We start from the raw sequence: 27,698 nt of genomic DNA on the forward strand, positions 1-27,698 counted from the left end.
GCAGCTCCACCCAGCTGGGGTCTGGGGGGCGGGACAGGGCATTGCCTCACCCACAGAAAGCCCGGCCTGCCCTCCCTACCAGACACAGGCATGGCACTCTGAGGTATGTTGAGGCACTGATCTAATCCAATGTCTGACAGTCGGTTCACGTAAGAAAATTTGCTCTTCCTGTTGGAAGAAAGCTGCACACTGAAGCCTGCGTGCAGTGCCCCTTCTGTAGTGTGGACAAAGGACGCTGCACTTCAGGGGTAGGGGACCAGCTTGCATCCTCCTAGCAATGACTCAGAAATACAACATTGGAAATACCTAGAGATCATATACCTCCCTCTCATAATGTATAAAAACCTTAAAAAGGTGATGAAAGGCGCTTTTTCCTAAGCTTTTCATGGAGACATCTTAGCAGATTTGGGGTTACATAACAAACATCCAAGACACTGATCTGTAGGCTTTTCCATCAATCTCACAGCTCAATTCTAAATTGATTTTTTTATCTGACCACCAGCAATTTTAAATAACCCACAGGCCAAGCAGATTACCTTGCATTGGACTGCTGTAGACTGCTTGCAGCATAAGGTGATCGGATTCACCTGGTTTAACCTGGATAACAAATATTCTCATTTTTCTGAAACACACCAGGGCAGAACCTGACAAGTTAGATAAACCACAATTGGTAGCAACCTCTACCTGGTTGGTCTCAGTGATGGAGGAAATTCAAGAGCTGGTCTGAGGCTAAAAGATTAGCAAAGCCATTAGAAAGCAATAAATAATGATGGCACTATCTGCTTGAAAGGAAATCATAATATGCAAATGCCTAACATCTATAGAAGCAAAAGTTCAAGGACAGGAACCACCATGTGAAGGAGCTGAGATGTCCTCTGTGGCTGCAGCACAGAACCAGTCAGAGCAAGTACCTTGCTCTCTCACTGGTACTTAGCTGGTCTATACCAGGCTGGTGGGGCTGAAGCTCTGACTCCCATGTATGTGTATTGGTGGGAAGAAGGTGGTCTGCTACACACCTGCTACACCTGTCGTATCAAGAAATTAAATTTATATATCACTAAATTATATCGTTCTCTTTAGCAGCCATTACCCTGTATATCCAAATGAGCTTATAAAGGTGTTTGGACCATCTGTACTGAAAAAGCATCTCATATTTAATCTTCAGCAGTAGACTCCAGTTTACTTCAAGTCATGTGCTAATGCCAAGAGTTCATATTGTTTAGAACACGAGCACTGTACTAGGATGTTCCTGTTCAAGAGAAGGAAATTGCCCTCCATCACCCTCCCTGCTAGGACAGGAGAGTTATTTACATAGTGAATTGCTGCTGCAGCTAGACAATTCCTATATTTATACTTTATCTTTGGCCAGCAAAGGAAAAAGAATATTCTGGTCCAGATAGCTTTCTCCTCTAAGAATAGATAAATGCACACATCATTGATATGAAGAGCCAAGTGCAGGTGAGAATACTCAAAAGTGCTGTCACAGGCATTTTTCCTGAAATAAAGAGGCTGAGAAAATCGCCTTTAGGAGACATTTGGTTATTCAAGCAGCTGAGAATTATGTTTTGCTCCTGTTTCATTAAAATTATTTCCCTTTTTCCCTGCTGCTAAAATTTGGACTGCTGGAAGAAAAAAGCTAAAAAGGAAAAGGCAGATATAAACACTTTATCTCAGCAGCTACATGTAAGATCTCCTCCTGAAAACAGCTTCCAGCTTTCTAAAAGCAGAGCAGTAGTTCACCTTCACCTCACCACTCACTGTCCAAGCTTTCTGAAAAGTCAGTCACCACTCAAAGAAATCCTCTCACCTCCCTTGCTCTCTTCCCTCACATATTTTACAATACTGCCTATCTTAACTGGAAGCAGCTTCTTTCAGCAGCACCTACTCTTCTTCATTAAGATTTTTTATGTTTACAATGATGATTTTGGGGTGTTCGGGTGGTGCCAATATGTGTTTTCATGAAAGCTCGTTTAACTGTAATTTTCTAATTATGCAGCTCGTTTTTGGCTGGCAATCATCTAAAGTGCTGCATGGCTTTTCCTCCTTCTCTAGAGCAAGATGGAGAAAATTCCAGCATTGCACTAGCTGCCAACTGCTGTGTTATATTTGCCCAGTTTTTTCACCCTTTCTATTTTTTCAGCTGTGTACCAGAATGTTCTCTCTGATGATCTGTTCCACACTCCTCTTTCTGCTCCTGTTTCTGTTCCTATTTTAACCTTGAAATGCAAACTTTGTCTGCCAATGTCACTTCTGCTTTTAAAAGGAGACCTGTCTTCCCCTAATACCCATGGTGGGTATGTTATCCTCTCTGCCACCCTCACCACTCCTCTGGAGCTCCTGTTCAAATGGCACATGTATTTCTTCCTGTATCCACACCATGTAACTTGTTTTGGACAAGTTCTCCATTCTTATCCACAGCTGCTACTGATGGACATATGGGTTCTCTAGTTTTATGTGTCTGTCCTTACAATCTGCCAAGACACACTGATGAAAAAGCATGTCGTAAGTTCACATGCACACCTAAGGCGTGGGTCTCTGTGTCAGACTGTCACTCCAGTACCTGGATGCTGATGGCATCTAAGTTGCTGTTCTCTTCTACTAACTCCAAGATCTCTCCCCACAAGCACAAATTTTCAAGCTTTTGGGTTTTTATTTGGTTTTTTGTTTGGTTGGTGGTTTTTTTTACTTTCCAAGCTTTTTTAGTTTTCAAATTGATTTCTTTTCTCAAAAGTATCTTGATAATTTCTTTGTTATAATTGAACCATAATAAAGGTCATCCAAAGAAAATTCAATCATTGTTACTTTCTTTTTAGCAGTACCATATTTTTGGGTAAACACCCCTTAGAAGAGTTTGGGGTATTCCATTCACTCAGTCCTATTCCTCTTGTATCAGCGGTTGTTACTCAGGCCATAATATCAAGAAGATGCCATACAGATTTCCACATACACTGTTTGCACTAGAAATCCTTTCCTCTCACTGTCCTACAGAGGTATATATATTATTCCCAGCAAAGGTTATGCAGTTTCAGGTGTCATATGTGTAGTTTTTTAATGAGATTACATCCATAAATTATTCTTCAGAAGAGATGACAGCAATTATGAAAAAGGTATCTATATCTTCCTAAAATAGGGAATTTCTTATTCCAGACTTACAACAGTGCCAGTTCTTGCATGGCTTCTGACTCATCAAAGGCCAGAAGAGAAGACAAAGCAATTGAATTAGAAAGCAAACATCACAATAGTGCCTGTGAAAACCAGCATGGATTTACAAGACAAGTAAATTTTTTTCCTAAAATGGCACTTCACTAACAATCATTTAATAGATTTTTTTTTTTTAAATCATGGTGAGAGTTATTACCACTGTTACCAAAATGCTGGAAATAGCATTTCAAATTCTGAGCTCCTCCTGTGCATTACATGTGCTACAAGTAGTTCTTGTAGGGTGGGAGGGCAATTGTTGCAGAAACTGTAGCCACAGTAACATCTTTCTCTAGCATCTTCACATTGGTAATGAAGAGCAAATCAGGCTCCAGTTATTCACAAATTGCTCAAAACATTGGCACTTACAAATGTCACAGCCTTCTCTGCCTGCAGAAAGACTATGAAAGGAATGCTCCATCATGCTGTGGCACAAGAAAAGTGCACGCCTGAATTGGAAATGCGATCTTTCACTGTCTGGGTATTACACAGGTTGCATTACCCAGTGAGAGAAGGGATTCGCCCTATCAGCCACATGCAGATAAGTACTACGACTCCATCAATTTTGTCCCCATTTGGAAAAAAAAAATACTGCTGTATTTTTCAGATCTAGACCATAGGGAAGACTACAGACACTGATTTTTTTCAAACAGGCATGGTCCAACATGTAATGACAACATATATACCCTCTCTGTCTTCTACATTTTTTGAAGAAAGTGGCTAGAGGTGTCATGATGTCACTGAGTTTATGTGGCAAGGTGCTGGACAGTGGGGGATGCAGAAGAATCACTGTGAGCAGAGGACAGGGCTATCCTGTGTGGGACACATCAAGTTCCAGATGGTTCCAACCAGTGCACCATAGGGTACAGCTGAGCCTCACAGCCACAAAGGCAGCACATCTGGAAGAATAAATTTAAGGAAGGGCAAAAACCACTGTGCAGTAGAATGGTAGGGAAAACATCTGAGAAACAGCCCTGCAGACACCAAGGTGAGAGAAGCAGGAAGGAATGATGCTCTGTGCACTGGAGCAGAGATCCCTCTGAAGTCCATGGAGAAGACCTTGGGGAAGCAGGTTGCCACCCTGCAGCATACAGGTGATCACGTCAGAGCAGATATCCACACTGCAGCCATGGCAGACACCGTGCCAGAGCAGATGGGTGGGCTCTGAATGAACTGCAGACTGTAGAGCCCATGCAGGAGTGGGTTTATCCCGAAGGACTACAGCCCATGAAAAAAATCCATGCTGAAGCAAGGGAGACATGGAGGAATGGGGTGCAGAGATGAAGTGCTATTAACTGACTACAGTCCTTATTCCCCACCCTTCTGTACTGTTCAGTGTGTGAAAAGAAGAACATGGAGAAGCCAGGAAAGGAGTGCGATTGAGCCTGGGAAGAAGGAGATAAGAGGGAAGTGTTTTAATTTTTGTCTTTATCTCCATCCAACTCTAATGGACAATAAATTAATTTTCCTGAAGGTGAGTCTGTTTTGCCCTAGATGGTAATTGCTAAGTAATCCATCCCCCTGTCTGTATCTTGACTCTTGAGGTTTTCTATCTTATTTTCCCCCCTTGTCCTGTTGAGGACTGGGAATGACAGTGGCTGGGTGGATGCCTGGCAGCCGGCCATAGTCAACAGTGCTTGACCATGGAAAAGTGAACGATGATGCAAAATGAAAGTTTCCAAAAGTGTCAGTTTCACACTGACAAAGGAAAAATCTTGCAACACGACACTATCTGGGTCATCGTGATTGAAGCCATAGTTCTCCCTACCCAGTTTCTTTCTGTTTAAAGCATTTCTTCTCTTTGGTACTTGGCAGCGCTGGAGGGCTGCATATATTTGAAAATATCCCATGGGATAGCTAGTTTTAATCCACTGATGCTTCAGTCTTTTTTTTATTTTGGTTTTGTTTTTGTTTCTAGCCCTTTGTCCTACTCCTTTAAGAAAGCTTTCTCTTTGCTTCCTTCTCTTCACCTCCTGTGTGCCACACTCTGGCTTTCGCTGCCACCTCTTCATCCTGCCCCAAATGTGTTAGTGCCTCTTATGTTTCTGAACTCCTTTAGCAATGAAACATTTCTATCTATTTCCAAAATGTGTAAAAACTTCAACAGCTAACATTAATCCATGTCCCCTCTGCAAGAATGAAGAGCTAGTAACACTATACTACATTTAATTTGGTAAGCTGTTACTTTAAATCACAACAGCACCCCATCCTCAGTACCCTATTAAAATTATCATAGAAAAAAATCAAATCACTTTTTAATGCTTTGCAATTTTATCTCACTCACAATGATGCAACCACTGAAATTGGGGTGCTGTGAACATCAGACACAGTAGACAATTGGGTAGTTGCCAGCTCTTTATATTGTGCTAATCTCTTCCTGTGTGTTTTTTCATAGCTTTCTGTTTTAAATTTTACAGCACTGAGCTAGCTTTAGGCAAGCTAACAGAAATAGATAACTTTTGGTGCATGCCTTCTCCCCACCAAGAAAATTCAGAACTACCCTCTCATTACAAGGAAAGAAGAGAATGTGTAGATTTATTTAGGATGAAATATTAGTAATTACAATCTGTCATTGTCTCAGTGTATGTTTGGGTTGTTGTAGCCTTTGGGTGATACAGGGTAACACTACTTTTCCTGAACTGACAGTGATACCGACTTCACCTTGAGCACAAAAAATTGCCAGAACAGCTTTTATAGAGTTAGCTTTTGAATTGTTTCTTCTGCTTTAACATTGCAACGTTTTATATAAATTATTTTCAATTCACATAACAGCCTTTAAAATGTAATTCTTAAGTGTAATCCTAAACAGCATTTGCTATTATTTTTATGAGTGGCAACATTTGACTTCAGTAAAAGTGGTGCTTAAGAGCTGCCAGAGTAATTTCCTAGTTAATGTGTTATCTATTATAAAAGCCTCCCAGTTTCTGAAATTATGCCAAGAATTCTCATCTTAGGCCCTGAAGGACTGGGAATGTCTTGACCTGGGTCTAGGCTCTATTCAAACTCCGAGTCTACCAGTGTTTTGAGGGAGTGATACACACTGGAATGTGACTGCCAACACCTCACATGTCTGATCAACTGCTGAGGTGAGCCAGTGGGTATAACTATCATGACACATTTCAACAGGATTATTGCATTCAACAGGTTTATTGCATTTTCTCAAAGCTGAGCACACACACCTGTTTAAAGGTTCTTTGGTGAACCTGATGAAGCTGTCTCATGGCTGTCACCATGCCAGCTCCTCCTCCTCTAGTATCTGATCCTGTAAAAGCTTCAAACTGCATGGTGTTCTCACCAAAGACTTTGTTCACACCTCTTCTCAGACACTAATTCCTAAATGGCATCTTTGGAAACAGCCCCTTGGTATGAAATTTTTGGTACTGCCAAATGTATCACAAAAAAAAACCAAACAAAACTGAACCCTCTCCCTGCATAAGAAAAGTGTCCTCTAATATATATCTATTAAAAAGTGGAAAATAATTAGGATATGCATGGAAAACAAATGAAATATTTCATGACTAACAAAGGCAGATTCATGGGTATTGACTTGGCTGTAAAAGTCTTTAAGAAAAATCTTATTCCAGAAACACTATTTGCAACCAAGGTAAAGGAAAATATATAACTCTGCAGGAAGGACTCTCCTCATTCAAAAAAAAATCAAGAAGAAAAATTCTTAAAGTATTTGTTCATGGAAAAAATATGCCTTATTCCAAGAGTTTATGTCAGATTACAACTGAGTTATCTTGTCCTTTATAAAAGAGGTATTTTAATAGTTGAAACTGAATCTTCACAATCATAAAAAAATTTACGAACAAAGGGACTGTGGAGGCCATCCAATCAAACCTCCTACTCAGCAGGGCTAACTTCAGGGTTAGGTCATGTTGCTCAGAGCCTTGTCCACTCAAGTTTTGAAAACATCTAGAGATGGCGATGTCACATTGATAGCTTTCAACTGAAATAAAAAAAAGTCATATGAGAGAACAGTTCCATTTTTAAAATCCTTAATTATACTCATAATTTCTCTAGACAAGTGATTTTCCAGTATTTAGAAATACATGTTGAAGATAGGTGACTAAACAAGGTACAACCAATTTTTTACTTTCAAATACATAGAAAACTATGTAAAACTGAAAACCCCCAGCTTCCTGACTGGGTAGGAGCATCAGTTGGACATGCTGCTTACACATCTGGAAAAGGTGCATTAAGTGTTTACTTAGCAAATGCTCTACACTGGAATCCCCCTCCTTAGGTTTATCCCCAAACAGATCTTAGAGAAAGCTGTTGGAGAGGAAAAGTAAAATCAGAGAGCTGAATAGGTCTTGCACACAGTTCCCATAAAGTGAATTTCCTGCAAAGCTTTCGGTAGTCCTGCCCCCTTCAGCTACAATAGTCAAACCTCTTATTAGTACAGCCTGAATTAGTAGTTCTTCTTTCCAGCAAACATTTGTGAAAAAAAACAGCTTTCTGTAATTAACACTTTTCTCTCAAACTTTCTTGTTAGCAGAGAACCAACCCCAAGTGCACCAACTTTCATGTACACACACATTTTTAAAAGAATCAATACAGTAAGTCAATAGTTCTTATTTTCTGACACTGCAATTCAAGTTCCCATGCCTAAAATTTTTCTTTGATATAGAGTTTTCCTTTAATATTACCGATCAGATATTATTTCATTTTCATTGTCATACAGGTAGCAAATAACTCTATCTGGTTTTAAAAATTTTAATTACTAAAATTGTTTCAGCCTTGCATCTCCCATTAATCATTACGCTGCAAATCCACTAATTACAAGACACAAGTCATCACTAAGATTGCTTACAGTTGATGTCAATACAATGGAACTGCAGTCTATCTTACTATTTTTCCAATATACTACGAGTTTTCTTTGTACACTGCCAAACTATTCACAGTTTCCCAAGAAAATGTGAAGACTTGAAAACCCCATTGTTTTTTTGTTACCTGGTTATTCAATCAGTAACATTCAGGTATGTTCCACAAAATGTTTTTTTATTTATCTATTTTTTCCACAGAAGCATTCATTAAAAGTCCTGAAGAAATCCATTTTTTAATGTCTATAACCAGGTACTTTCTTCATACCTTTGGTGCTTGCGACTAACACAGATTTTCACTGTTCATAACAGAAGGCTCTTCAAACCAAGAGTCATTAACAGCAGTCTCTTTTCCAGGAGAACAACACTAGGAAATCAAAAACACTTCTACAATTTACAAAACATTTAGCTATCACATCAAAAATAACCCAAAAATAACTTTATATAATAGAAGTTTCAGGTCATATTTTTCAGGTGTACTCAAGTTCTAGAATTTTTATTTTTCCATGACTGCATATTACCTGCATTCGGGCGCATACTCAGACTGAACTTTTCTTCCTACCAGAACATTCACCGAACAGGGAAATGGGCATACAGGAAGGTCAGGCTGCACTTCAGCACTAATCCCACTAACAACATATACAAGAATTCAACAAGACTGGTTTCATACAGGATTTTCCATAATCTTCAAATGCATCTCAATAAACCAGAGAGACACATGTCCGCCACAGAGTAAATCCTAACTCTTATTCCACTGTGCACAGCATGCTAACCCATTCTCTAAACTCTCCTTCTCCAAAAGACATGAATTACTCTGTTCATTTTTAGGGCAGTTTCTCCCTACACCATCATAATGAGTGTTTAGAGAATACAAGGAACTTGGTTTCTTGTGAATGCAGGCCAACAACACATCTCTGAAATAATCTGCTTTCAGCTAACAGATGGTGATGGCCAAAACCTGGTTTAGCCAAAGACTTGGGCATTATATATTCAAAATCAGGAAACTAAAGGAGGATTAACTGCTTACCTAAAAATACAACCATTCTTCTTGGGTCTTCCCTCCTTTGTGAAACTAAATTTTATGCCAGGATTCTACTGTCCATCACACCATCACATGAAGATTCTCTGTGCAGCTAGTTGAGGTTCCAGAGCCAGCCTCAACAAAGAAACCAAAAGCCACTGGGGTCTACATTTGAAGTTGCACCAGGGAGCATGGCAGAATCCACAAGCAATTAGAACTTTGATCAGAACTTCTGTGTCCCCATAAATCTCAAATTATTCCTAGGTTAATAAATGTGCTTAGAAGGCAGCAGTGATCAAATACACTACAAATTCTGAAATTCTGCTTAGTAAAAGCATGTCATGGGACACTAATAGATAAGCACAATGAGTGATTAGCTTTTTACATATGGCATGGCTAGAAAGCTCAGAGTCACTTGGCTACTGCCCTCCTATTCACCAGCCCTCCCATGTTCCAAATACAGACTTCCTTTTCCTACTGGTAGCAGGAACAGCTGTAGGACACAGCACAAATGAACCAAAGCAGATGCTGTTTATCTGCACAGCAGATTGTGCATAGAGCAGACACACTTGCAGTAGGTATTGGCTCATAGCAGACTCTCAGAAAAACAGAACAGTTTTCAGTGTTTCCACAGAGATGCCCAACACAGTTTTTAAGTCTTAGTGGTGAAATTTTTTTTGCTTTCCTAACTTTAAAGGTAAAAGACCCTCCCTGTGTTTTTCCCTAACAGGTAAGGTCCTACAGAAGTATGCAGCACGTTTGTACCCACAAAAAATATTTAGCAGTCGGGGCTAAAAGAGAAATTACGAATGCCTGCAGGAAGCATAGGCACTGTTCCATACACTTAAGAGGTGTGCTCGGCTTTCCATTATGATGACGATCTGTAGAACAAAACTTCCTTCATCTGGATGTTTTGTGAATACTCTCCAGTGCTCCTGAAACAGCGATGTCCTGAGGAAAAGCAAAGTCAGAGCGCCACCTGCCGCTGCTATTTAACAGGAAAACAGCACTGGATGCCAGTTTCTCCTTCTCATCTTCCACTGCACACTGAAGTACCCTTGGACTAACAGCCAGCTGAGCGATATCGGGTTTACTGCACGTCTATTTGGACACCAACGCTCTTTAAACCCATTTCCAGTGTTCACTGGGAATTGGTTAATGTTTTTCACTGAGCTTTTAGCAACTACAGTTCAAATCTTAATCACAGCGAATTTCTTCCAGCTCTCAATATTCCAAAGCAAAGAGCTGCAAGATGCAGAGAGTTTATTCGGCAAGTATGGCTATCTGATTGTCCTTTTCATTTATGCTTCCCTAGAAATCTGCTACTGGAAACTGAAAAACACAAATGTCGTGTCAGTTAGTCCATAAAAGTCTACTTACTATCCATAAAAGGAAGGTTTTCCTGTAACAACCTTAGCCTTGTAACAGTACTAGAAGTAAGCCTTTAAAAATGATCTTGTATCTGAAAAAAACCCCAAACAAACCAGCAGATTAGTAGTTAACAGATACAAAAACTACTACTTGTATTTTTCATTTATATGTTGAACAGATCAAATAAAATAAACTATCAAACACACAGACAAGTATTTCATTCCCTCAATTTAAACAGAAACACATTAAATGAAATAGCTCTCTGAATGTTTCCATGATAAGAAAGTCTCACAGACACTTTCAACCTTCTGCCTTAGGCCTTCTTCCTCAGACCACCTCTAAAAGTCTTTTTTTCCTCCAGTGAGGATGAACTTCTGAGTTAATTAACTAAAGATAACATACTCAATTTGAACAGTTAAGGTGAATCTACATTAACAGTTTACTGAGCAGCATCAGTTCCTAGGTACGAATGTGCTGAGTATCTGTGCCTTGAGTTACAAGGAGCACACTCTGGGCACACAGCCTGTGCACACACTATGGTTTCTCTCCTGAACTAAGCAGAAAGCTTCACACTGAGGTGCAATCCAGAGTACCAGGGTTACTGGGGACACAAAGTACAGCCTTTAAAGCAAGAATTCAGCAACTCTGAAGTCCTCCTGCTATTTGCAAGCAAGAGATCTGAAAATATTTGTATGCTTTGTCCTTCCTCTATAGTTGAAGGAAATCCAAAATGATCAAGTAATCGGAGACCAGTCACAAGCTTATGGACCTTCAAAAAAAAAATAAATAAATAAAGTATACATGGCCCTTCTACTTCCACAGAGGACGACTCTAAGACAGTATTTAACCCATCAATGTAAGTGCTCTTATACCACCATTATATCTTTATATCTTCAGTTCAGGAGAATAGAAGCAGGGCAGCTACTGGAGGGTTACCACCCTGATTCTGACGAGTTCAGTCACTGAAAGGACAAAAAATTCCATTGTAAGGTTAAATTATCTGATAGAAATCTGTGAAGGTCACAAGGCCATCCCTGCAGAGTCCCACCCTACCAAATCAATGTTGCATGAAGTTAAAATTAAAATGAAGGCAACATTTGAAAAACAGAGGTAAAATCTAAGTCTGCTAAACCCAGGAAAATCCATCTCTGATACAGGAAACTGGAGAATTTTGTCTGGGACAAGAAAAAACAAACTACTCAACACGAAGTCTCTGAAGCTTGGAAGAGACCAGAGGACTCTTGCGAGATATTCAAAAGTGTTGGAAAAGGGAGATTAACCACTCTCCCCAGTGAGAACATTCCAATGCCCTGAAGTCTCCACATGGGCATTTTTGAAATTGAAGAGATTTGATAATGCTAAAACCCTGACTTTGACTCAATATTGTACTGGTGAGAGATAGTTAAATGCTGTGGTTCATGACATCTGAAAGATTGCCTATGTATTGCTAGTGGTGAAAGCCTAGACTTAATCTTCAAGGAAAAGATCTCTGCCTGCATCTTTCTCCTAGCAACAGCTAATGACACAGTGAAACCATGCAGCAGTTTGACTCTGTCGGGGATAAGAGATAAAGAGCAAGGAAGGCAGAGCAGCTACTTCCATATGATTATACATTGATTTACTTTCATTTGGACAACAGAGAAACAGTTTCTCTCCCTGTCCCTCTGTAAATACATCTTACCTGTACTCCTGTAAATGCTTCATCTGACAACATATTAGGAGAGCCAGTTTTGAAACCATAGACACTGTTGTTAAGCAAGGTAAATTTTATTGCATTCAGACAAAACAGCAGTAACAGGGAAAGGATGCTACAATGTACACTGCAACAGGGTGAATGTTGCCAGTCCTCATACTGCTCTGTGTGGGGTCAAGCACACAGAGAAGCAAAGCAAGGTCCTTTAATTGAAAATGCAGGCTCTAGAATAGATTTTTAGTGGTGCCCCACGTGTTAGCGCATTTTGTCATTCTCTTTGCTGTGTTTTTTCTTTCTCCTTTTGTATTTTCCAGTATGCCACCAAAAGGTACTGCAGAGGATAATTTTTTTTTTTTTTTTTTTTTAAATAAGTGGCTACTACCTTTCTGGCAGTACTGCTTATGGTTCAAGCAGGGCATGGAAAGACTGGGCACAGAACATAAAAATGGGAGGATGGAACTGGAGGAGGGGACTGCCAGTTGTAGTTCCTTCCTTTTCCAGGAAGGAAATACAGGATGTAGTTACTGGACAGATACATATTTCTTGCTGAATTCCATTACTTCAACAGAATATGGGCTTTTCTAATATAAATCCGACAACTCTCAATTTGAATCTGGTTACCTTTTGCAGTGTACAGGTCTTCAACATGCCCTATGTACAACCCTCCCATGACAGAGTTTCTCAGCCAATGGCAATTTTGAAAACAGATACAGTTTTTTATGTGTTTCACTGTCCAGATAATACACAATCCTGGAACTATAAACATTAGGCCTGCAACTAAAAATTCAGAAGTTAGGTCTGTAATTCTTCTGTCTGCATCTCTAAAAATTAGTCTTCGCCCAAAATATTCTATGCGGTCTTCTTTTTGCATTCATCATTGACCTGGAATTTGTGCAACTTGACTTTTCTAACAGGCTTTTCAGATATGCTGTCTGTTAGCTTCCTAAATGTTTTTGCTGATTTATCTCTCATACATTTCCTTTTTCAGTGCCTCAAAGCTTCCATCCACAGGTTAATTCCTTGTACAAGGATGACATCACAGCTCTTAGGGGAGCTGCAAATCTCTGTCCCTACCACAGAAACCTACAAAACACAGAAATACTCATAACTCAAAATGTCTGATGATTCAGAAATTCTGAATCTCTGACACAGAGGTGTCATATAAAATCCATATACAGAATGGTATCTAAAACCTCTCTGTCATAATCTCCCAACAGTGGACTTGTCAGCACTGGTGTGCTGTTATGGGAGACAATCTTGAATTAAAATACATGTATCACACATTGAAGAGTGGTCTGTGAACAATTCAAAAGATCATTATCACAGCAACACCCCCATCCAGTCAGGAATACAGCTAGACATTTCCCACCAATTATGAGGGAATGACACTGTGGAACAAACCAATGAATCTGTAAAACCTCAAACTGCAAAAAAGCTGGGGGAGGATTAACTGACTGCTTCTCAACTCTTCTGATGCAAGATTTTGCAGTGGAGCTCCCACACCTGTGCCAGAAAATTTCCACATGCGAATATTCTCAGGTCATATGCTTTAAGCTTACAGATATTAAAGAGCTGGAAGGAGCTGTAACAATATTTTCACATGTTAAATGTACAAATGTTTACACCTTTGCAATTATTGTTTTATTTTAAAGTATATAATTATTATAATATACAATTCCTATATCCAAAAAATTAAACTTTAACTGAAGTGCTCAGATGGTCTGAGCCATTTGGACAAATTATACCAAGAGAATTATGGACTGCTGAAGAGATGGAATACACAAAACACCAAAAAGCCACGGATAGCTCCAGGATCAATAGATGGAAGTGCTGGGGCTCTTGGCTGTCTCTTGCCAAATTACTGCCATTTTTCCATTCTTCATTCTTCATTCATTAGAGAATGATGATAAGCAAGAAGCAGCAGGAGTCTCAAAGTACAAGATTTGTATCAAGTGTTCAGTCTCAGAGACAAAAAGGCTGAGATCTCTCAGAACAATGGCATGTTAAAAGAAATGTCTCTTCTGCTGATCCTGCTCCTGCTGCTCCCTGCTCCATTCAGCTTGTACTTCCCCTACATGTTAAGAATGACAGGCAGGAGAGGCTGGGACGTGCCTTAAGAGCATGCCCTGAAGAAGAAAATGCAGTGCTGTCATTAAGTTCTGCAATCAGATCTGACACAATAATGAAAATCATGAAAGTTGCCCTGCACATCCCAGATACTTCTATTTCTTCTCACCCTTTTATTATAATACCTGTATTGCAACTTAAATGCACTGCATTGTGTTGGGTGCAATGCAGTCACACATCAAAGAAATGCAGAGGTGCTTAATTTCCATACCATCCCATGGACTGACAAGAGGTGGTGTTTCTGAAATGAAAAGCAATCGATGCAGCAGTTCTGTGAGAGGAACACTTCAGAAGGAGTCAAAGAGACAAAAAAGTATGTAATTAAGAACAGGATTTGAGACTGTCACGACTGATTTTTGCTTGCAATTACACTTGGCCTCTTCTATTCTGACTGGACAAAGATTCCAACAGAAATAAAATCTGGTTGCTGTGCCAGAATACAGAAAGGCTTTGAAAGGATTCTGAGATCTTTGTTAGGATTAGTGGAATAATTTAACAGGAGGTCATGTTAGTAGGTAGAGAACAAAAAGACATTTGCATTTCAGACTGTGTGCACTGTCTGAGAATAGCAGAGGAAGAAAAATAAGGATGAAGATGCCTGAAGCTACTTTGCAATGAGAAAATAAAAGCCCTGACAGAAAGTGGATGAAAGAGAGGAAGTTAAGGTAATAAGATTCTGAAAAAATACACACAAAAACATTTCTTTCGCTTCCAGGCTAAAGTAGTATTGTTGAGTGAACACTACTAAGAAGTTGGTTTTTCTCATTTTAGGTTATGGAATCTTTGAATCAGAATAATTCAGGTTACAAGAGACCTTAAAAAGTCATTTCAACTTCCTGCTCAAAGCTAGATTCACTATGAGGCCAGACCAAGTTGCTCAAGGTTTTATCCAAGGAGGTCCTGAAAATCTCCAAAAAAGAAGCATCCCACCTCTTTGGATACCTTGTCCACTGCTTGACAGCCCTCATGAGGAAAAATCTTTTCTTTTTATCCAGCCCAAACTTCTGGCTTCACTTTAGGTGCATTGCCCCTCATTCTCACACCACACTACCAGGAAATCCTGGCTCCATTTTTCTTACAAGCTCCTCATAATCATTGTCAGGCTGCTACTAGATTTCCCCTGGAGACACCTCTTGCCAGGCCAAACAAGCCAAGCTCCCTCAGCTCCTGCCCCAAGACAAATTCCTCAGCTCCCTGAGTATTTTGACAGCTCACTGCTGAATTTTCACCATTTAGCTCTATTGTCCTTATATTTGAAGTATGCAAAGGTAGATGCAGATGTGTTCTGATGAATGCTGAGTCCCTTAATCTCCTGGGTGGGCTGTTAATACAGTCCAGGAAACTGCTGACAGTATTTGCTGCGAGGTCACACTGCTGGTTTATGTTCAGCTTTTTGCACCCTGCAGGCTTCCCAGGCTGTGCTCAGCAGTGCTGCTTCCCAGCCAGCTGGTACCAGTCCATATCCCTGGGAAATCAAAAGTATAGAGCAATGTAGGTCAGACCTCTGGAGGTCATCCAGTCAAACTCATTCTCAAAAGCAGAGGTAACCTTAAGCTTAGATGAAGTGGCATCCATTATCTAAACCTGAAACTCACAAATTACATACATAAAACAATCCAGACAGCTTTAAATTCTATTTCTAATGAAGTCCTTATAACACTATCATTACTATTCTTATTTTCCAAGCATGCCATGACCAATAAGAGCTGGTACTATAAAAAGATAAGGAGACAACAGCTGCAAAAAATAATCAAAGTACTCAAAAATAATTATTTAATAATTGCAAGGACAGGGAAAGTGAAGGATTTTAGTGAAACATGTATTAGAATGAGTACCAGACTCAGGCTCACTTCTGTTGCATTGGGAAGTAAATGCAAATTTAAGACTGCTTTTGAACACAATCATAAATATAATCTTCAGAGCATAAAAATGATGGCCTGGAAGTGACCACAGCAACAATAATCATCCAGACTCCTCTCCCAGGCTCAGCCTGTTTTATAGTGAAGCCACTCATGCCTCCCAAAGCTCTGGGAAGTCTACCCAAGTCAGTATTAACACATGACTCCACAGGAGCAGGCTGCAAGAGAGGCAGGAAATGCAGAGATGAGCAGTCCTTGTCCCCAAAGCAGAACTCCACAGTGGAATGTTGCAAAGCACAGAAATTGGGTTCTTGGTACCTTGTCACTAACCCCCACATGTGGCCACCTTCTATCTTTGCCTTGACTGAGGAGGTGAAGGGCTGCCCCATTCACTCACTCACACACCTTCTTACACCTTGTCTTGTAGAATCAGAGTTGCATTTCCCTCAGCAGGAAATATAACAGGCACTTTCAATTGGTTTCTACTACTATAAAATATGATCTGCTAGCAAACATGTGTGTAAGGGCTATGACTAGGAACATAATTTAGCATTTGAATTTGAGATTCCCTATCATACATAGGCTTTTACCAGCCAGATTGTTTTTTCAGCCATATAAACTTAAGATAAACGTCTGATTTTAGATACTTTCCTGTGTAAAGTAAAAAAAAAGTTTTTTTGTTCTTAAAAGAAAAAAAAAATCATTTTACAAATCAGGGTTTTCTTATCTTTCACTGAAACTGCCTGGCTAATACTATAGTGCAGAAGGAAATTACACAAGAATCTGAATCTTGCAACAGAAAACTAAGAGTGAGTTTTAGAAATTATGTTTCTAATAATATTTATTTACTTAAAATTTAAGTTACTTATAATAATAACAGAAATATTTCCATATTATTATTATTGGTGTTGTACACTTATGCTTAGTAGAGTATTATAAAAACTAGGATCTAATTGTAGCATACTGGCTCTGTAAAGGAGCTATATACAACAAATACACAAGTTTTTCCCTGTAAAAGAGTAAGGTATCTGTTCACTGCCTTTTAAGTGTCTTCTGTTCACATTTTGTTCTCCACTAAAAATAAACTAAAGAGAACATATACCACACAAAAGATCTGGCAATACTTATGTATCTGCTACCATCTGCTGACAAATAGCATTATTAACTTTATCTTAGTCAATCTTAAAGAAACAACTCATATTTCCCTATAGGAAGGTTTCCACTGATGCTACAGTGGCTGACAGTAAAAGCTACATGAATTTTTGGTTCAGCATGTTGCAGTAAGCCAATAATTTCTTATCCACCCATCTTGTATGCATAACAGATTTACCACTCACCAGCATATTCCACTCATATAGCAGTGACTGCATACTGCATTCATTGAAGCCCTTCAGCTATTGCATAGTTCCTGAAGTCAATTACTGAGCAATTGTCGCAGCCCATGTTTATTTTAATAGTTTTATTGTTAATAGCTCATTCCTATATTCCCCCCCCACAGTTGATTTGCCCTTAAGTTGTATTCTCCCCTATGCTGCCCATCACTGTAACCCAACCCCTTGTTCCAGTGCCTTCCCTGTCCATCATTGGAACCCTGCCCCTCGTTCTGGACCCTTCCCTGTCAATCCCCTGTTAGCCCAGCCCCTGCAATACCTCCTCTTTGGAAATCCCCTATTCCTCGAGGCCCCCATTGGCCCTAGTGACCTTTCCGGTCCTCCCCCTTATCCTCACTGGTTCCCATATTGTAAACCCCGCCTCATGCTCCTCCCCTATATGTTATTGATTGGTTAAAATTTGTACCCACTCCCTGAAACTCCCCTGTATTTAACCCTGTGCACAGCAGTATTCAGGGCTCTTTTCACTCTGCCCCCTTCAGCCTCAAAAACTCTTCCCTTTGGGAAGCTCCTACGAAGAGCCTCCTCCTTAATCCTTCACTCAATCCCTGACATCAGTTAGTGATCCCGCACTGTAGAGCAAGAGGCTCTAGAGGTTCTGCCTGTGGTATATCCCACACCAAGGCAGTTCCCACACCTGGCATAGTGCCAGTGTGTCCTTTGAGCTAGCTTGCGCTCTGGTGAGCTGCATCAAGCAATTACATGAAACTCATTCCTCATTTACAAAATAAAAAATATTTAATTTATTGCTAGCTGTAAAACTTTGTAAACAAGTCACAGAATGGGTCAGGTTGGAACAGACCACAGTAGGTTACTTGGTCCAACCACCCCACTCAAGGTGTGTCATCCTACAGTACACAGCACACTGCACAGGATTGTGTCCAGCTGGTTCTTGAATATTCCCCAGGCATGGGGACTCCACAGCCTCTCTGGGCAATCTGTTCTGGTGCTTGGCTACCCACGCAGTAAAGTTCTTCTGCATGTTAAGGTGGAACTTACGTGCATCAGTTTCTACCCATTGCCTCTTCTACTGCTGGGCACCACTGAGCAGATCCTGGCATCTGCCTTCAGATACCAACAGACATTGATGAGGTCCCCTCTCAGTCACCTCTTCTGGAGACTGAACAGGCCCAGCTCCCTCAGCCTTTCCACATAAGAGAGATATTCCAGTCCCTCAATCATTTTTGTAGCACTCCTTCGGATCAGCTCCAGGTGTTCCATATCTCTCCTGTCCTAAGGTTCCAGTCTTGTTTTCCAATCTACAGTGTGGGATAAAAATACCTTTTCTCCCCTAATCTGAATTTTAAGACAATAATGGTAGTAGAAATTTTCTCCTTTCTATCACCTTAATTTTATAAGACTTCAAATGAAAGCCTTGACTAGCCTCCAGATACTATTTTTGTTAAGAAAAAGACTAACAAAAACTTAAAGAAAAAAACCCCTAAAAGTAATAATTTAAAAAATCCTGTTTCAGGTATCTCATATTAAATTGCAAAAGTGTGACAGTGGAGAGAGACCAGGACACGCTGATGACCTATATCTGCCTATATAGTAAACTTAAATTAAAAGAGTATCTGTAATATTTACTTATACATGCACTTCAAAACATTTGGGGAAAAAAAGACCAAAGATTCACATCTGATAGGCTAAAATGTCAGGAAATAAATAAATACATTAATTAAAGCAGGAAGTAGTGGTATATACTAAAATATTGTTTGTTCAACAAATCTAATACTTTAGATTAGATTTGGCTTTGTTGTTGAGAAACTAAGTTTGAAATGCTCGTTAAGTAGTGAGTCTTAAAATTAGTCAGTTCTTTCAGACTTAGACGCATTTAGCAAATAGTTATAAACAAGGGGTTTAACCTGGATCTTGTTCCCTCTCCATTGTAATATTTTAATTATTTTTCATCTTCCAAACTTAAAAAATGTGTCCTTGAGCTCTGCTGTAGTGGCAAGGAACAGGAGGTGGCCCTGCTGCCTGCCCCTTAAGGTGGATGAGGGTCACGGTGGGCATTACTTGGAAATATAAGTTTTTCATTTCACTCAAGTTCCTGCCTAGAAAGTTCAACTCTGTTTGTTTTCAAAGAACTTCCAGCTGGGCTTGAAGTTTTTTGTCCTGCACTTCATCGCTAAAGCCAACCCTGGGTGTTGCTGAGAGGAGACCAAAAGCCAACACCAGTGCTGGGCCACCGACCCACAGCCGAGTCCAGCGGGACCGCACAGAGCAGATCGTGACACTGGCGGCCTCCCGACGTCAAACGCTGGAAACGCGACCAGAGCTCCTTCCTCGCTCCGGAGAGCCAGAGCTGCTTCTGTCGGCCACCCTCAGGAGAAGGAGTCCCCTCAGCCCGCCCTCGAAACCGCGGTCCCTTCGCCGTGGGGAATGCGGTCCCGGCTCGGGCCCCGCCGCCCCTTTCCCGCCAGGGCCCCGCAGGGGAAGCGGCGGCCACCCGAGTCTCGCGAGAACCGGCGCTGCCGCCGCCGCCGCCATGGAGCCGCCGGTGCGCGGCCCGCCGGGGCTGTCGGCCGTGCTGGCGGTGAGGGGGAGCGGGGCCGCCCGGGGGAGCGGGGCTGTCCGGCGGGGAGGGGGAGGCTCTTGCTCGGGGTGCGCTCCTTGCCGAGCTTGATGCGGGGGCGCGGTCCGTGACAGGGAGCGGCCGCGTTCGGTCGCTGTGGCCGCCTGACGACGCCCCTTCTCCCGCCGCTGCCTGACCCGCTTTCCCTCTGCCCGCAGAGCACGGACTGGTCCGAGCCCTGGCTGCTGGGGCTGGCGGCCTTCCACCTGCTCTGCTTCCTCCTGACGTGCGCGTCCCTGCAGCACCGCCGGGTGCAGGTCGGGCACTTCCTCTGCATGGGTGAGTGCGCGGGCGCGCCGTGTGGTGCCGGGCGCCAGAGCAGTGCCTGCAACTTCGTACTTCTCCGCTAGCACTGCATGTTTGTCCATGGTAGTCCGCGACAGAATCTACTATGACCTATAAACATGTGCTTATTTTATTTCCAAGAAAATGTATGAAGAAGTGATTTAAAACTCTGGCCTTAGTAAGGAAGTGGGATGAGTAAAGTTACTACATGGTCATTGCCGTGTATGTCACGGATTCCCGATGAAGTATTGCTGTGCTGGGGAAGCAGAAGAGAAATCGACTGCGAGCCAGCAGTTGCTTTGTAGTCTGCCTTGTTCTAATAGTGCAGGGCAGTCAATACAGTCAGCTTCTGTTTCTGAAGCAAGTTCACCATATGCCCTGCTGACAAACGTGATAATGGCATGAGGAAGAGCAAGACTGGCTTGTACGTTGCAGTAACAACTTGAGTTATCTCGGGGTTTATTCAGCCTGAGAGTCCCCAGTGACCTTTGCCTAGCCAAAGTACTCATGGCTGACAGGCAGAACAGAAATTAGCTTCGGTTTAAGATCATATGGATTTGGATTAGATGATGTATTACGAGCAGTTTATTTTTAAAGAAATACGGACTCTAATAATTTTTCTTTTGTTGTATAGTGGCCTTAGTGTATTGTGCTGAATATATCAATGAATTAGCAGCCATGAATTGGAGGTAAATGTTTTCACTTTCATTTCTAAAATAAAATAACCATACAATGTAGTTATAATATACTTATAAGAAATAATAATAATAGCATGCATTTATTGTACTGCTTAAAATCTGATTATATGGATGCTTGTAAACTAACTCATCAAAGAACTGAGAAGAGCAGAGTGCTGTGTTAAGGGGAAAATGTGTGAAGTTTGGTTTTGTTTTGGTTTTTGGTGAGGGTTTTTTATTTGTTTTGGGGTTTTTTTGTTTGGTTGTTTTTTTGTTTTCTTTGGTATTCATGTTTAATAGCTGAAGTTAAGAACCACTTCTCAGAAATACCTCTGCTGCTTTATATACTTATTTATTTGTGTAACAAGCATTAACATTTGCCTGTTTTACTACACGCGTATACCAGAATTAAACTGGTATAAATGGTTTATTATGATATTTTGAGCATTGAATTAATCTTTCCCTGATATGACTGAAAGTTACGTGTTTAACCCCTATTCATGTTGGCATCTGTCGTCATTACGTTTCACTTCAGGCATATATGACCTAATTGCAGCTTTGCTACATTTATTATTTTTTTTAATCTTTTCTAATATAAGTAAGGAAAAGACCTATAGTAATTTCAGATGCTTCAGAAAAAGCATGATTTGTATAATAATCATAATTGAAGAGGTATCAACTGCCTCTTTTTTCTGATTTAATACAGTAGAATGCTGGTCTATGCTTGGTGATCCCAAGATGCGGGATGTGTACAGTGTCCATGTAGAATAGTTGCTGGGAAAGTTGAATGTGTGAACTACAGTAAATAAAACTTTGTCTCTCCTTTCCTTCTTATTTCTTTCAGGCTCTTTTCTAAATACCAATACTTTGATTCAAGAGGAATGTTTATTTCACTTGTATTTTCAGCACCACTGCTGGTGAATACTACTATAATTGTGGTATGTATGTGTTCATTCATGTAGATGCTTTCATTGAATGAATAAGTGAAGGTATATGGACTAGTTGAATTTAATAATTTACTTACTTTTCAGGTCAGCTGGGTTTACCGAACTTTGAATGTAATGACTGAACTAAAGATGCTACAGCAGAGAAGGAAAGCAGAAAAAGAGAAAAAGAAGTGAAAACGCCAAATCCTACTTTTGTTTCTTCAGTTGTAATAACGCCTGTCTGGGTAATCAGTCCTTCTGTATGGGTATGCAGGAACAGAAGTATTTTTGTTTACGATGTCAAGAGGACTTTGTAATTGTGGCTGTGGACATTGAGGTGGAAGCAGGTATCTACAGTACATTTGAATTGGCTGTGAAATTATGAAACCCAGTCTTAACAAGTTTTTGTGCCCTTCAGTATAAGATAGTTTTCCTCCATGAACCAAGGCTGTTAGTATTGAAGAGATGCAATCTTCCAGTTTCCATTTGCCTGTGTATTTTTTTACTATGTCTTTATTCTGTGCTTATCAAGAATCAGTTATTCTGCTACTTAAACCAATTGGAGCTGTGTTGTGAATTACAGTAAATGAGAGATTTTTTTCAGAATAACTCAGGAATCCATGCTTCTGTGAAGCACTTCACTTCTTTATAAATCAAGTTTCATACTTCCTATGTGTACTGTGTGCCAGTGGCATTTTATAAATAAAACTATGCACTCACTGTATCTTAAATTGAGTTAATATGTATTCATTTTTAATCAGACTTTTTCCTTCTTTTTTTTTTCCTCATAAAAATTCCCAGTTTGGCAAATTTCCCAGTTTAATTTGTGTAAATAATTCAAAATTATCTCTGCATTTCTTTCAATTTGTACTTCATGTTCTTAAGGCTTCTAGATAAATACATTTTTTTTAAACTGGATGAATATTTAGTAGTTTTATGTTTCTTTGTAGAACAGAAAGGAAGAGAAGAAACTTAGTATTATTATATGAAATTTTGTCCCCTTTATAATGTTGGGTTTTTTTAATAACTGAAAATTAAAACTAGGTAAAAATGAAGAAGGCCTTAGTTTTGCTTCAAATGGCCTGTTTATATTGAATTAAAGTAGTTTGAGAGGGGGTGTGGATATAGTGGAGACTGTCTATATTTAGTAGAAGTTGTACCATTGTGTGGAGATGTACAGTTCTGTCTAAAATAGATGTCATTTAAGACATAGGAAAGATGATCTACAAAACTGATCTTATAATGTGAAAAACACTGGGGTACAACGTTGCAGAACACTAGTAAGTTTATAACCTAAGGAAATACTTGTGAAACTAATTTTAATTACTTAATAGTCTTCACAGAGTGGAGATAGACTTGAGGAAGAGAGCAGATGTCATACACAGCTTGCAAGTCTCCTGAACAGGGGGAAAGTGAAACTCTGTGGGAAGGACAGTGAAGCGCTAGCATTGGATCCATTTCTTTACCTTTCCTGTAACTCCTTGGCATTCCTTCACCCACTCATTGCTCCACCCAGAACTACTGGCAGCTAGACTATTTTATGTTAGCAAACTAAATAGATGCAGGTTTGTGTGTTGTCCCATTCTGGAGCATTCTGTTGTGACTCTTGGTGCAGTGTTGGGTCATGTCAACTATACGGAGAAATCTCAAGTGGTCTGGTTGATAACGTGTGCTTTTTGGGAAGGAGTGAAGAGAATCTGTCCAAATGACTGCCAGGTGGCAGCTGTCACCAGAACCAAAGAACAGACCTTTCTGATTTCATATACATAAGATGTTGTCCTTCCAGGCTAGTTTATAAAAGTTCAGGCTTGCTTCTGCAGTTTGATGGGGAGCGTTGCAATCTTCACACATGGCCCTAAGCAAATGTGCTCCTGACTTTCCTGTTGATAACTTCTTCAACAAATCAGTGCACAATTGTTTTAGTGTCACAACTCTTGAAGCTATAGTACTTCATGTTGAGATACCACCTTTATCAAGTAACCTTTGGTTTCACAGTGTGAAGTGTATGAATTTGATTCACAGTAAGTGAGGAGGTTCAGAGCAGCTGAGCAACAAGTCTCTTGCAGTGGAAAACAGCATGCCTTATTTAGTACATCCAAGGCAAACTCTCCAAATAGTTTGGTATTTTGCCTATCTTGTGTGTGAGGTTGGAAAAAAGATGGGTAATACTTGATTTAGAAAGCAAGATGGCATTTTTTTTTTGTCTTCTAAAAGTATTGCTGTGTGAAAGTGTAAACAGCTCCAAATTCAAAAACAGTATTTTTTTGAAGGATGAACCTCTCAAGATCATGAGTTCAAAACCTTCCCTGACTCCTGGAACTACAGTAAGTAAATCTTAACAGTTACATGAGATAAATTTATACAAACACAAAAACGTGGTTTCCATATATTGTAAAATCTTGTGGGTTGAAAGAGACCTTGAAGATCATCTAGTTTGGACCCAGCAGCCATGGTCAAGGATTCCACCCACTAGACTGGGTGGCTCAAGACCCAGTCCTGTCTGGCCTTGAACACTTACAGGGTGTGGCATCCACAGCTCTGGGCAGCCAGCACCCCACCATTTTGTGAGTGAAGACTTTCCTCCTAACAACTGATCTAAACCTGCCCTCTTGTAGTTGAAAGTTGATCCCCTTTGTCCTATCACTACATGTCTTTACAGAAAATTGCTCTCCCTCTTTCTGTAAGCACTCTTAAATACTGAAAAGTTGCAAGCATGTCTCCTTGGAGCCTTCTCTAAACATCTCTGGAGGACACCCCTTCCTTCTTTGTGTCACCTGCACCATTCAGCTCCTTGAACCTTCTCCAGGCTGAACATCTCTGGATGACACCCCTTCCTTCTTTGTGTCACCTGCACCATTCAGCTTTATGTCATCTGAAAACTTGCTGAGGGTGCACTGCATCTCATGGTGTTACTGATAAAGGCATTAAAGGGCCCCAGTGCCAAGACTGGGGCTCTGAGCAACACCAGTTGTCACTGGCCTCCACCTGGATGTAAACAATTGACTACAATCCTCCTTGGCCATGCAGCCAATTCCTTATTAATGAAATAGTCCACACTTCATGTCTCTCCAGTTCAGTGATCAGGATGTGTGGGAGTCTGTCACAGGCTCTTGTCAGAAGTCTGTGTAGATGACATCTGTCAGCCTTGCTCTGTTGATCGTTGCAGTCACTCCATGATAAAAGGCTACCAGATGGGTCAGACAGGATTTGCCCTTAGTGAAGTCTTTCTGGCTGTCTTGGATGACTTGTCATGGGCATGTGTGTTTGGCAGAAAAATATTCCCATTTTCTACATTTCAGAAAGACTCAAACTTACCTGTGATTTCCTCTAGCTAAACTTGCCTAAGAAACACTAAGTTTAAGAGTGAAGTTGTTTGTTGGTTTGCTTTTTTTTTTTTTAAGTAGGTATCATAAAGGATAAGAGAAACCCTCAGAAAGTGAAACATAACTTCTTTTCATCATGAGTCTGGATTTGTGATGTGATAATGCAATAACATTAAGTATGGACTTACTTGCTGACAAACCAAAATAATTGGATCATGAATTTAGAGGCTGTTCTGCCTGCTTAGAATTTGTGTGTATAAGTGAAGGAGAGCCAAATGTTTAATGGTGGAATACCTTTGCTTTTAATTGGGAAGCCTGAATTTAGGTTGCTTGCAAAAGAGTCAGTTTATTTTATTTTCAACATGCATACAGAAAACTGGTAGCTGCTCAGCTGGATCCTTTGGAGAGTAAGATGAGATTTGTTAGTGTTACTGGTCTGTGTACCTTGAAGACTGTGAGTAACTCAAATCTTCAACCTACCTTAATGTATCTTTACATGTCAGTGCACGGTGTCAGCTGCATGGAAAAACATTACAACAGAGAAAGTAATACTAGCCTGATAACTTTATCATAGTAGAAGGTAGTTTTGTTGCACTGTGAAATAGTGATAATCTGTGAAAAGACACATTATCAGAAATTAATTGGCAAACTTGCTGGAATTTGAGGTTTGCCTTGTTTAGTATGAAAAAGTAGTAACTGAGATGAGTTTCTAAAAATTAGAACCTACAATGCTCTCTTTTTCCGTATCTACTGAAGTACCATATTCTTAATGTGGGATGATATTTATTCGTTTTTGTCCCACAAATTTCATGATTCTAGATAAAAAAAGGAACAGACGCAATTAGGGATTTTAAATGTCTCTTACTCAGCTGTATTTCCTAGCTTAGTAGATACTTTGATTTCCATCTCCAATAAAAAAACCTACCTAACTCCAAAAGTCACTGAAGGACAATGAATTGATGTCTTCTACATCCTTGAGGGTATTCTGAAAGAACATCTTTGAGTGTAAAAACAAAGAACTTTGAAGGTCATTCTTAGGACTTTTCAACAGCTGGGTCTTGAAAGGAGTGATCTACTCTAGAAAATCTGTGTTTGAGTTAGATCTGCTGTGGCTGTGAATCCTAAATGGAGTAAGAGTTTACAAAGAATTGCTTTGTGGGTGTTGAGAATGATAAGCTCAGATCTTGAGCTCCATTTTTATAGGAACTGAGATTTTCAAGAAAGGAGTAGTGATTCTTTGAACAAGATAGAATACAGTGTAGTGTAGCTTACAATAAAATGCTTTTATTGTAAGCTTGATTAAATGTTCTGGATGCAATCCTGTAGAATGTGCTCTAGGGTGACCCTGCTTGAGCAAGGATGTTGGTGGACAAGGTGACTCGCTGTGGTCCCTTCCAATGTGACCTATTCTGTGATTCTGTAATTTTTCACTTCAGGTAAATACACCATTTTTATTATCAGTGTATCAAAATATGGGGTTTCTTTTTTGTTCAGGAAACACAAACACTGTGTAAATTTCTCTATTTAAATATTTTTTAATATTTCAAAATACGTTTGAAATATTTTAATGTATTTCAACTAAATATAAGTATTGACTTTTTCGTCCATCGGGGAAGAGATCACTGCAGGTAACCAAACTCTCCACTGGATGTCACTCTCACACGCAAAAACTGACTCAAAGCTTTCCTTGCGAGAGGGCTCTGTAGAGGTTTTCACCATAGGTTTATAAATTCTGCAGCATTTTGGAGTGACCTTTGGAAGCCTTGGACTGTAGCCTCTGACAACATAAACTATTTCATGCGCTCCAAGATACATCCTGATCCACTTTCAGGTGTTTCTTGAAACTCTTACTTTTTACATTAAAAAGGAGCAGTGATGAGGTACGTATATATTTCCAGAGTCAGGAAGTATATATGTATTTTAAAATTCTTAATGTATCAATCAAGGGAATAAATACCTTGTTTGTTCATACCTACATTCCATGAGGAGGATACTGTCTTCAATTAAAAAGTAATTTAACAACAAAATATAATTACATTATTGTGTGATCAATATGCAGGAAAGTTTACTGAAGCAGTCTAGTTCACAGACTGATGGAGCTTATGCGTGTCCTCTATTTCTTTGTGATTTACCATTGCATAATGCAATATTACCACATCTGTCCTTGTTATGTGACAGCTTACAGTCATGACTGAGGTTCTCAGAAGTCACTTCAGACATTCTCCATCACCTGGAGTGCTTTGGAGTGTTCAGAGGTTTTATGGCTTCATTTGAGAAGGTCTGTGTGCAGTGTTCTCCACTTGCTATCCTCATTTGTGTACCAGGTTTTGAGCCTGGTGCTTTTTATCTTTGCAATTCATCAGAGTTCTACTTTACACACACCACCTGTTGAGGAATATAGACTTACAGTTTGAATGGAC

General features: G+C 40.0%; 1 protein-coding gene and 1 long non-coding RNA gene across 3 annotated transcripts; one reads left to right on the forward strand and one right to left on the reverse strand.

Annotated features, from left to right (window-relative positions):
* Positions 1-6: 6 nt before the first annotated feature.
* TMEM18 (transmembrane protein 18) lies at positions 7-22,686 on the forward strand. Of its 2 annotated transcripts, XM_086875959.1 has the most exons (7): positions 7-103; positions 3,148-4,672; positions 19,578-20,028; positions 20,226-20,346; positions 20,987-21,041; positions 21,874-21,967; positions 22,061-22,686. In XM_086875959.1, the coding sequence occupies exons 3-7, from the start codon at positions 19,981-19,983 to the stop codon at positions 22,148-22,150; spliced, it is 408 nt and encodes a 135-aa protein (XP_086732085.1). In that variant the 5' UTR covers positions 7-103; positions 3,148-4,672; positions 19,578-19,980; the 3' UTR covers positions 22,151-22,686. The 2 variants fall into 2 exon arrangements, with proteins under 2 accessions (XP_086732085.1, XP_086732086.1); XM_086875960.1 differs by lacking the exons at positions 7-103; positions 3,148-4,672 and adding an exon at positions 11,276-14,904.
* Positions 12,168-17,677, reverse strand: LOC147654655 (uncharacterized). Its single transcript, XR_015282805.1, has 2 exons — positions 17,436-17,677; positions 12,168-15,704 (listed from the first exon to the last, which is right to left on the reverse strand). It is a non-coding gene; the product is annotated as an uncharacterized LOC147654655 (long non-coding RNA).
* Positions 22,687-27,698: the final 5,012 nt, after the last annotated feature.

The sequence above is a fragment of the Cyanistes caeruleus genome, chromosome 2 (assembly GCF_971803275.1).
Source record: "Cyanistes caeruleus chromosome 2, bCyaCae1.hap1.1, whole genome shotgun sequence".
Lineage (NCBI taxonomy): Eukaryota > Metazoa > Chordata > Aves > Passeriformes > Paridae > Cyanistes > Cyanistes caeruleus.